General features: G+C 47.6%; 1 protein-coding gene across 1 annotated transcript; it reads left to right on the top strand.

Moving 5' to 3' along the window:
- Nucleotides 1-9,772: 9,772 nt before the first annotated feature.
- Nucleotides 9,773-11,694, top strand: LOC136541229 (small ribosomal subunit protein uS19). The gene is made up of 4 exons (XM_066533000.1): nt 9,773-9,885; nt 9,957-10,108; nt 10,189-10,246; nt 11,289-11,694. Exons 1-4 carry the CDS (start codon nt 9,883-9,885, stop codon nt 11,535-11,537), a joined length of 462 nt encoding a protein of 153 aa, XP_066389097.1. The 5' UTR covers nt 9,773-9,882; the 3' UTR covers nt 11,538-11,694.
- Nucleotides 11,695-12,205: the final 511 nt, after the last annotated feature.

Consider the following 12,205-nt stretch of genomic DNA (forward strand, 5'->3'; position numbering starts at 1 on the left):
ATTAAAGGGGGTGGTATCGCACCTCCGTGGAGCCCTCGAGTGACCCAGGGCAAGAGTGCTTAGGCTGGGACACCATAGGAGCAAACGTTGAATGGAAATAAACGGTAAGACCGAGCTTTAGGGAAAGAAACGACGTAATTGTTTGATGTTCCATGTGTTGGTGAGAACATTGTCGTTGTTGTTCTTTAGCCGGTAGGAGCTCGGTCGAATCACCTCAGCTACCGCGTATGGTCCTTCCCATGGTGGAGAGAGCTTATGTTTGTCCTTGGTTGACTGGGTCCTCCTGAGTACGAGATCACCAACCTCGAGGATCCCCCCTAATTTTTCTTTCATGGTACCTGCGAAGAGTTTGCTGGTAACAAGCGGAGCAGATGACGGTCATCTCATGAGCCTCCTCGAGTAGGTCGACCGCATCCTGTTGAGCCTCCATGGCTTGTTCTCGGTCGAAGGCCTTTACTCTTGGGGTGCCATGATCGAGGTCGGATGGCAACACTGCTTTGGCTCCGTATGCCAGGAAGAAAGGGGTGAACCCCATGGATCGGTTTGGGGTCATTCTTAGGCTCCAGAGGATTATAGAGACCTCTGCAACCCAACACCCAGCATACTTTTTGAGTCGGTCGAAGATGTGGGGCTTCAGTCCTTAGGGGACCATGCCATTTGCTCGTTTGACCTGACCATTAGTACGCGGGTGTCCGACTGAGGCCCAATCGATCCTGATGCCATATCCGTCACAAAAGTCCAGAAACTTCTTCCCGGTGAAGTTTGTTACATGGTCGATGATGATACAGTTAGGAACACCAAACTGATAGTTGATGTCGAGGAAGAACTTGACCACCTCTTTTGAGCAGATATTGGTGATGGGCTTCGCCTCTATCCACTTGGTGAACTTGTCCACCGCCACGAGTAGGTGAGTAAGCCACCCGGGGCCTTTTTGAGGGGTCTGGCCATGTCAAGGCCCTAGACCATGAATGGCCAGGTGATGGGGATGGTCTGAAGCTCCTACGCCGGTGGGTGAGTTTGCCGAGCATATAACTGGCATCCTTCACACCAGCAGACCATCTCCTCTGCATCTCGTAGCTCAGTGGGCTAGTAAAATCTTAGCGATAAGCTTTCCCATCTAGCGACCTTGGGGCCGCGTGATGTCTATAGATTCTGGCATGGACTTCGAGGAGAAGCTGTTTCCCCCGGTCGGTCGGAATGCACTTCATGAGCACTCCCAACGGACTTCGTTTGTAGAGTTCATCACTGGAGGCGACGAACGTCTTGGCACATCGAGTGACTCATCGTGCTTTAGTTTTTTCTGGTGGGAGGACTTCTTTGAGGATGTAGGCGAACAGTGGTGCTCTCTAGTTGGCCAGGTCAAGCGTCATCACGGTGGTGTGGCTTATCGACGTTGCGATAGGAATGTGAGGGCCTGAGCCCCCAAGCGCTTGGTCAGGGTTGGATCACGTCGGATCCTCCAGAACATGGGCAGATGGCTCATGGAGATCATTGATGAAGACCCCATCTAGAGAAGGAACCCGCTTGGCAGCCAATTTCACGAGGAAGTCGGTGGCATCATTGTCCTTTCGGGGGACATGATGTAGCTTGATCCCTTGGAACTTGCCCTCAAGCTTGTGCATCTCTTGGCAGTATGTCGCCATGAGAGGGATTTTGTAGGAGGATCCCTTCATGACCAGGTCGATGACCAGCTCTGAGTCAGCACGGACATATAGCCACGTTGCACCGAGCTCGATGGCGATGCGCAGCCCATTGATGAGGGCCTCGTACTCTGTGGCATTGTTCAAGGCTAAAAAATGGAGATGGATTGCATAGCGGAGCCTACTCCCATCTGAGGAGATCAAAACCACTCCTACCCCTGAGTTAGGCGCCATGACCGACCCATTGAAGTACATCATCCAGTACTCATGGGTGACGTCTAGGGTTGGGAGCTGGACTTCCATCCATTCGGTGATGAAGTCGGCAAGAGCCTGAGACTTAATAGCGGTGCGGGGGACATACCTGATGTCATGGCCCATGAGCTTGAGTGCCCATTTGGAGATTCATCCTACGACATCATGGTTGCGAACGATGTCTCCCATCGGGTATGAAGTGATGACGATGACCTCGTGATCGGTGAAGTAGTGCTGGAGCTTCTAGGTCGCCATCAAAATGGCGTATAGAAGCTTCTAGACCTAGGGGTAGCGAACCTTGGCATCGGTGATTACCTCACCGATGAAGTACATCGGTCGTTGGACCTTTAGGGGGTGTCCCGGCTCCTCCCTCTCGACGACGAGGGTGGTGCTCACAACATGGTTGCTTGCCGTGATGTAGAGGAGGAGGGATTCTCCCCGTTTGGGAGCGATGAGGATTAGGGCCAATGTCAGTGATGCTTTGAGGCTTTCCAAAGCTTGTTGTGCCTCTGTTGTCCAGACAAAAGCGTCTATCTTCTTGAGAAGTTTGTAGAGAGGCATCCCCCATTTGCCTAGTCGGGAGATGAAATGGCTCAGGGCGGCCAAACAGCCGGTGAGCCTCTGTACGCCCTTGACGTTGCATATAGGGCCATGTTGGAGATGCCATGATTTTTTCGGGGTTGGCTTCGATGCTGCGCTCGGACATGATGTATTCGAGCAGCTTCCCCTTCGGAACCCCAAAAACATATTTTTCGGGATTCAATTTGACATTGAACCTTCGGGGGTTTGCGAATGTGGTGGCCAAGTTTGTGATCAGATCGCTAGCTTGAGCCGTTTTCACCATTATGTCATCTACATAGACTGTGATTGTTGGTTTTGGTCGCTCGACTTGGTCAGGTTAGTCGGGCGGGTCGATTTGGTCGGCGAAGCATCGCTACATGCACCGTTGATAGGTGGCGCCAGCGTTCTTTAGACCGAAAGGCATGGTTACATAACAGTACGAACCATACGGGGTGATAAATGAAGTCACGACCTGGTCGGACTCTTTCATCATGATTTGGTGGTAGCCTAAGTAGGCATCCGGAAAAGAGAGGATTTCACATCCTAAGGTGGAGGCGACTATCTGGTCTATGCATGGCAAAGGAAAATGGTCCTTTGGACATGCCTTGTTGAGGCCAGTATAATCAACACACATTCTCCATTTCCCATTCTCCTTTTTCACAAGAACAAGATTAGCTAGCCAGTCGGAGTGCTATACCTCTTTGATGAATCCGGCTAGCAGAAGTTTGGCGATCTCTTCGCCTATGGCCCTACGCCTCTCGTCGTTAAAGCGACGTAGGTGTTGCTTGGCGGGCTTTGAGCCTGAGACAATGCATAGTGTGTGCTCGGCGACCTCCCTTAGTATGCCTAGCATGTCAGAAGGCTTCCATGCGAAGACATCACGATTTGCGCGTAGGAAGTCGGTGAGCTCGCTTTCCTTTTTGGCTGGGAGCTTGGTCCCAATCCACACCGTCTTGGTTGTGTATGGACTCTCCATGAGCTTGTCGAAGTGGTTGGGCTAGCCCTGCTAGGGCTACTACCGGTGTGGTCAGCCGCAACGACCAAAGCTAGGTTGGCCAGTCGACACCGATCCTTCTTGTTCTTCTTGCCCTTTTGTGTGGAGGGGCACTCGCCTTGGTCCTCGCGCTTGGCCTTGCCCCTGTCCCGACCGCCGCCAAAGACCGCCTCGACTGCCTCCTTGTTGGAGGCCTGGTTCATGGCAATATTGAGCAGGTCACGGGTGGTACGAGGATTCACATAGCCGAGCTTGTGGATCAGGGACTTGCAGGTTGGCCCAGAGGGGAATGCGCTGACGACGTCCACGTCAGCGACATCAGGAAGAGAGTTGCACTATTTTGAGAACATATGGATGTAATCCCACAGGGACTCGTTGGGCTCCTACTGGTAGCTCTTGAGGTCCTAGGAATTTCTAGGACGGACATACGTCCCCTGGAAATTTCCGACGAAGACCCTCTTGAGATCTGCCTAGTCGTGGAATCTGTCGGGTAGAAGGAATTCGAGCCATGCTCGAACATGCTCCCCCACGCAGATGGAGAGGTACTGGATGATGAAGTAGTCATCATCCACTCCTCCGGCTCAGTAGGCGAGCCGAAAGTGTTCGAGCCATATACCGGGGTTCGTCTCCTTGATGTACTTGGTGATGTTGGTGGGTGGTCGAAAGCGCAATGGGAACGAGGCTTTCTGGATGCGGCGACCAAAGCCCTGTGGCCCTAGGCCGTCTGGGCTGGGGCTTCGATCGTTCGATCGGCCGCCACACCTGGGGTGCGTGTCCTCACACTCCTCGATGGTCAGGCCAAGGCCAGCGCCACCCGCTCTTGCCACCATTCGATGGATGTCATTATCGTGCAGGGCATGGTGTCAATGGTTGATGACGTTGTGAGCATCACAGTTCAATCCGAGCCGTTCGTGCACAGGTGGTCGGTGTAGAGCAAGTGCCGGCTCGGGCTACGATGCAGCCATGGCTTCCTGCTCCATGCCCGGCAACTGCTGCGGTGAGTGGATGGAGCGATTCGACTGGTGCGGCTCCAGCCCTCGGTTGGGCAAGAGGCCACGAGCCGGTGTTGCGACGTGAAGCTCTCCGCCTACTAAACGACGGCGGTCTCCACCAGCGCCTAGAGGTTCCGATGGATTGCCTGCTCTTGGGGGTCGGTAGGCTCGGAGAGGCCACGCAGAAGCATCTCCACAGCAGCGATGTTCTGGCTAGCCTGAGCAAACTAGGGGGGGTCATCCCCTCCGTCTAGTATGTTACGCTGGACCTAACACGCATGACCCCGAGCACCGCTCACCCGGTTGCACGCATGTGGCGCAGCATGCTGCATCGAGCGCGCTGGAGTAAGTGGCGGTTAGCTCTACCGCCTTTGTCGTAACTCCTTGCTGAGCTCCTGTGCACATGCCAGGGCCTACGCACGGGGGTCCAGAGGGGTGTGAGTCTGTAGAGACTCCACCACCTCCGGTAGCCGTCCCAAGGCACCTGCAATAGCACACTCCTAAGATAGAGGGTGGCCAGGTGCCATGACGTCGCCGATGCTGGAGTCGTTGCTTTCGACCTCATCATCAACAAGGTCATGGAATGAGGTGGGGGCATAGCCCGCCATCCCCATGAACTCAGACATGAGAGGGGGCGGTGTCAGCATCCTCCGGAGCCCCTATGCGCATGCATCCACAGGGGATGCAAAGCCATAGGGGCACCGGTCACATGGCGGTCGCGGTGGGGACAACAGGGTCCCTCTAGAGAGTTGGAGGAAGGTGTTAAACAGTGAGTAAAGAACAATATGTACATCACTCACCATGGGGTTTGAGCCCAGCATGGGCTCGAGGCGAAGCGTGAGTGTCTTGACGTCGAGGTCATCGAGCGACCTAGGGCCGGTGGAGGGCGCTCCTCCTCTAGTGGACGCTGGGACGAGCGCTTCCTCGTGGAGGCGGAGTACGCCAAGCTAGTCAGCAACAAAGTCTAGACTTCTAAAGAGGAAGGTCTGGAGTGGCTCGAAGACGGGAGGAACCCACATCCCAACAAGTGGGAGCGTGGGAAACTCCAGCGAGCCGAAGCGAATCGTATCGCTCGAGCCCACCATGCCGAAGAAGGTGGAAAGGTGGGCCATCTGATGACCAAAAGCGTGAGCGCACGGCGTCCTCCCCATGGACGGCGCCAACTATCGGTGCAAAATGTGGCCAATAAGTAAATATTTGTAGTTTTGCCATGCGTTGTGATCGGATGTGGCCTAGCACTCAATGGCATAGGATTTATACTGGTTCAGGCAACAGGCCCTACGTCAAGTTGAGGTCGGTCGGTGACTTTATTCCTGAGCCCAGGTGCTCAAAGTTTGTTGTGGGGTTACAAACGAGTAAGGAATGAGAAGGGGTGTTAGAGGCCCAGTCGGACTCTGAACCGAGTGGAAGAGAGTGACGGATGCTTAAACGTGCGCTAAGTATTGGAGCGTATGCTCTGTGTGTCTGAGCTTATCAGCTGTTGAGAGCATGTAGCCTATGTAGCTGTCGAGCTCTAGAGTCGTTGTCCTCGAGTCCTCTAGTAGGAGAGAGCTCATCCCCTTTTATAGTTAAAGGGGATGGCCTTACAAGTTAGAGAGAAAGAGAGTGCATATGGGCGCTGCCTAGTCTTGTTGCCCACATCATCAGGAACGGGATGGTCGCCATCGCCCACCTTACTGTTCATGCTCTGTTGTATCTGGCAGGTTGCACAGTTTTTGCCTGGTACGACAAACGACGTCGCCACAATACTGTTTATGCTCATACGCGTCTGGCAGGCTCTACCGTGTTCACCTGGTACGACAAACGACGGTGCCCACAATACTGTTTATGCTCTAACACGTCTGGCAGGCTCTACCGTGTTCGCTTGACATGCCCGATGGCGCCGTCCTGCAGGTGCGCAGGGCATGGTAGGGTACGGTCCTCCGTATTATGGTTGACTTGAGCGCCTTACCTTATCTGCTCCGCCTGCTCCCTGGGCCCACACTGAGCAGGCGTCTCTAGTTGGTCGTTCCTAGTCGGCCCCGACCGTGTCGATCGGGAAAGAGCAGCGAGCAGAGGTCTGGCGTATTCTCGGTCGGAGAATGGGGGTCGGAGTCGAACTGCGGTCCCACCATGGCCAGGCCTTCCAATCGCACCTCCGATCAGATCCCCTGGCCAGAGGTGCCAATCGGGGACCGGATCATGGTCTTGGTCTGTCATTATGTATCTGGGCCGGTCCAGGCACGTGTTGTCGCTGTGCCGCCTGCTAGGCCGAGTTTTATAAGGAAGCGGGTCCATCGGGGACCCCGGGTTTATGAACCCGATAGAATCGTCATATATAGTTCTACGGTCCTGATTTTATGACGCTACAGACTTTTGCGTCATATTATGATATATTATATGACAAAAATTTGCCCCGTCATGAGAATTTTTGTCATAGAAAGAAGGTTTTCTTGTAGTGTGGGGAGCGGTAACAAAATTGCATGAGCCCATATCGGTTCACAGTGTGATCGATTGCGGCTTTGTCCAACCAAACACCAACCAAGAGAATCTATTCGCGCTGTAAACTGATTACATGCAAAAAGATCTAAACCAAACGACACCTTATACTTGATCTAATATTCCAATAGTTTTTAACTATTCCATTAGCTTGCACACTTTTGAACACAGAAAGTCCAAAATTGATGCAATAACATGGGGTCCAACTCATACATGCTCATTATATATCTATATATCTATATAAAGCTAATCCCCACTACAAATTCTCTCTCAACAGCAAGTCATCTCCCACTAACTATTCACACCATCTCCCACTAATAGCCATGTCATCCCAATAGCTTACAACATCTTAATACAAGCTATCCATGTCAACTACTAAGCGCAGCTACTACTTTCAGTATATAGGAAATACATAAGGTATTTATATATTGCTATATGTTTTACCGTTCCATCATCTTATAGTTCGATCTAATTTTATTAGTTTTTTATTAATTTTTTCATTGCCTTGCCCAATTTTGATAAGAGTGAATATAAGAACATGTAAGCTTAAATCATGTCCCACTAACTATCCACGTCATCTTCCACTAATAGCATGTTATCCTACTAACTTACAACATCTTAACACAAGCTATCCATGCCAACTCTACTAAGCGCATTTACTACTTTCAGTATATAAGAAATATATAAAGCATCGATATGTTACTATTATTTTACTGTTCCATCATCTTATATTTCAATGTAATTCTATTAGTTTTTTATTGGATTCTTCCATTCATTTTCCAAATTTTGATAAGAGTGAATATAAGAAGATGTAAGTTTAACTCATACATACAACAATTTTATTTATAAGAAAGTCCCATAGCAATGTGTGGGTATCATTCTAGTATATTATAAAAGTAAACCCCACTATATCTGTCGATCTCAACATATAACTATCCACATCATTCCTCACTGACGCCACACCATCTTCCACCGACTTTCAATCTCTTCACGCAAGTAATCCACATCATCCCCTACTAAATGCTAGAATTATCCACACCCCACCAAGTGCAAAACCTTTCCACATCATCCTAATTGTAACTACAATTTTCACTCTATCAAAATAAAAGTCATATACACCATGAAATTTGTTTGGTTGTCCCATCATGTTATTCTTTGATCTAAGGTCATTCTCATTGGAGAATTTCATAGCGTTATTTTTTTAAGAATGTCACGTCATATAGAACGCAATGAAACATGGATGAAACAACAATGAAACAACAATGAAACAGCTACTCTCAATGCATAGCTTGTTCTATTGTTTCATAAACATTGAGTTTTATGACTCATAAAAAGTCACAAACCAAACTGAGAGAGTTTCGTCTACATGAAACTTAGTTTTTCTCTATATTCTTAAAATTTTTGTCATGCCATAAAAATGCTTATGTGACAACCTGTTAAATGTAGATGAAACCCGAATGGAACTCCCACCGAAACTAACTTAATATCCTATTATTTTTATTAGATTGTTCCATTAACTTGCGCAAGACCAGAGGTCTGAATCGATGCAATAACATGTAGGTCTAGCTCATACATACAATAGCTCTAGGAAAATCTTTCCTCAAAATAGATCTAAGAATATCTTGCTACAACATGCGAGTTATCCTTCTAGTATCTTATAAAAACAAGCACCACTATATATATCTATCTCTCCATGCAAAGTATCCACGTCAGTAGCCCACTAGCATGCAATTATGATAACTATATCTTCATGCAAGCCATCTACGTCAGGCGGTCACAATGCCTACATCGATGAACATATCATACACTAACATTCATTTATAATAGTCTACCACTTCATGGACACTATCCATACTAATGAATGACACATAAGCCAATAACCATCAACTGTCCAAGTTCCATTCCAAACTATCTATCCCCTTAGGAACACAGGGGGTGTCCTTCTAGCATCTTATAAAAAAACAAACCCACTAGATTTCAATCCTAATGCAAACTATCAACGTCATTCCCCACTAATTGCCACATCATCCACCCACTAGCTTTCAATCTCAACTAGTACAAGCTATCCACGTCATCCCCTACTAACTTCCAATCTTTTAATGCAAGTTATCTATGTCATCCCCACTAAATGCTAAAGTTGTCCACACCATCACCCACTAAGTGTAAAAGCTATCCACATCATCACCACTAAGTGCAATTACCCTATTTTCATTCTACACAAAGACAATTCTTGCACATCTTGCTGTTTGTTTTGTCATTCCATCATCTTATAATCCAATCTAATATTCTATTAGTATTTTATTGGATTCTTCCATTACCTTGCTCAATTTTGACCCGATCCATGAACATGTAGGTCCAGCTCATATTTTTACTGGATTCTATCGCTAATATTGAAGTCATGAACACATTTTCTCAACCATATTTTTACTTCCCATAATGTCTTCATAGAGCTTCATATCTTGTTCTTGATCTAGGTTTTTAGTTTATATTTTTTTTAGGAAAAGATTTTCAGTTTATATACTCGTATAAGTTAGAATAATCAGCGTCTAATCCATGTTTGCTTTTTTTTAGAAATCACAACCCTCTTTATCGATGCACTTGATCAACAGAATTACAAATGCCAAAAGGCGGTTCTAAAAACCAGACAAACTCTATTATAAAAACAGGCTATGCCTGCGACAGGCACCGGGATGCCCAGCCCAGATAACCATAAGGAGCCTGGTAGAGTTAGACTCCACAAGAAATGTATTTTCAGCCCACTCATGAATACCATCCGGCCCAACATCCATCTAGGCCAGGCCACTAAACTGGACGAACGCTCTTCACGGCCTCACCTCCGAGCGCAGCTCTATATAAGCTCCCACTCCCACGCGCACCTCTCTCTAAACCCTACACGCCTGCGCCTCCGCGCATCGCCCGCCGCCGCCGCGCCCCGCGACCTCACCGACCAGCTTCAACTTCAACCATGGTGAGTTGCCCGCCAAAACTGTATCCAGCGCGTCCCTATGACCCGCACAAGGACTAATTCGTGTTGCGCAGGCGGACGTCGATGTGGAGCCGGAGGTCGCCGCCGGCGCTCCCAAGAAGAGGACGTTCCGCAAGTACAGCTACCGCGGCGTCGACCTCGATGCGCTGCTTGACATGTCCACCGACGACCTCGTCCAGCTCTTTCCCGCGCGCGCCAGGAGAAGGTACCTTTCGTGCCGCGATTCGTTTGTTTCCGTGGGATTTTGGGTTGCAGAGATCTGACGTGATGTGTTTGTTTTGGTAGGTTCCAGAGGGGTTTGAAGAGGAAGCCGATGGCGCTCATCAAGAAGCTGCGCAAGGCGGTCAGTGTCCAACCGCTTAATTTTCATTACCTCTTTTTGTTAGCGTTTAGTGTGGCCCGATCTAGACAATTGCGTGGATCTGTTATGCTCTCTTGATTATATGATGCTTATTAGATTATTCTCGTATTTTTTTTGCATGCTTGTTTTTCGTATTTAGCTATAAGCATTCGAGAAATTAGAAATGTTTAGATGCGTGTTTTCTGAATTTTCGATCTGTATGATTGTGGTGTGGCATGCTTTTTTTTTGTGAACTTGGTTTCGCAAAATGTACTTTGACCAAATTCCAGTGGCTATGGTTGTAGATTTTCTATTTGGTTGTAGTGTTACATTTACTGTAAATTTGCACTTGGAAGGATATGCAGTTGATTGAATCAGAAGGCCGGTTTTCTCAGTGGTGGAGCTGGGGCTATTTTTTTTTATTTGGGGGGAGGGGGTTGCTTCAAATAACTCTGTATTATAAAGGAAATTCATGATACTCGCCAATCTTATAAACTCATGCGTCCCGGGTTTTCTGGCGACTTAGCCTGTAGCTTGAATGTGTAGCGAATAAGGTTGCTAGCACCGTGTTGTGGTGTGTAGCGAATAAGGTTGCTAGCACCGTGTTGTGGTGTGTAGCAAATAAGGTTGCTAGCACTGAGTATTGCGATTATGAATTGTGAATCTTATTATGTCTAGCAGGGTTAATTACTGTATTTTTTAAGAGCTCTTATGTCATTTGTTCTGTTGGTTTTTAATTGGGATTATAGACAAATATAAACTTGTCGATTAAAAACTTGTAACTAACTTTTGAATTGCTTACTGTACGGTGCATAGTTTTCTTTTTTTTTCGTTATATAGCCTGCTGTCTCAACCTGCCTTGCCCCAATTATAGTATTGTTGTGTCTGTTGAAGACTATTGGGATGATGATGGATCAAATTTTCTATCCTGAATGTACAGTATTTTTGTGGCACTTCTGTATTGATTGATCTGATGGCATGTTTGGAAAAAGGATGCTCCTGACACTCAATTTCCTCACTAGTTATCTCTCACTGCTGTTAACAGAAAAAGGATGCTCCTGCTGGTGAGAAGCCAGAGCCAGTGAAGACCCATCTCCGCAACATGATCATCGTTCCTGAGATGATTGGAAGCATTGTCGGTGTCTACAATGGCAAGACCTTCAACCAGGTTGAGATCAAGCCTGAGATGATTGGCCACTATCTCGCAGAGTTCTCCATCTCCTACAAGCCAGTCAAGCACGGTAGGCCCGGTATCGGTGCCACCCACTCGTCGCGGTTTATCCCTCTCAAATGAGTTGTTACCCAGATCTGTAGTGTCCCAAGGGTCCAGTGGCATTGTCCTTTCAGCTTTGCTACTTGTTTTGAACAAGTTACATACCCAAGACATTTTGTTCTGTTCCAGCTCAAGAATTCAAAGCTAAGCATTGCACAATTATGCTGTTTTGTTGGAAGTATGTGAGTTAAATCGTATCTAAGCTGTGATGCTACTTTCTTTGTTGTTTCCTTGATTTTGGGTTGTTTATTTCTGAAATTCTGAAGATGAGGCTTACAATTCGGGTGGTGTGCCTCAAGTGGATTGGATTTAAATGTGACGATGTCAATTTATTGGGTGCCCCTTTAACATGTTATCTTGATAAGGTTTAACATTGGCAACCAGCAACCACTAAACATTGTGAGCCTCTGTTGCCTATCGTGATTTGTAGCACCAACAATTTTGGTTCTGTTTGTTTCAGAGCTATATGAAAAAAAGCTGTTGTGAGCAATGTGTTGTGAAAAGATGTAGCTGTTTGGTTAAAACAACTATGAAATCTATGTCAATCTCTTCACCCTCCCTTAAATAGCTCTCAATCTCTTCACCCCCTTTAAATAGCTGTAAAACGTCTTTTTATCTCTACTAGTAGTGTGTCTGTGCCAACACTACGCCAAAATACAAAAGAAACACCACCTAGTTCAGTGCCTTAC

Source organism: Miscanthus floridulus, chromosome 3, assembly GCF_019320115.1.
Source record: "Miscanthus floridulus cultivar M001 chromosome 3, ASM1932011v1, whole genome shotgun sequence".
Lineage (NCBI taxonomy): Eukaryota > Viridiplantae > Streptophyta > Magnoliopsida > Poales > Poaceae > Miscanthus > Miscanthus floridulus.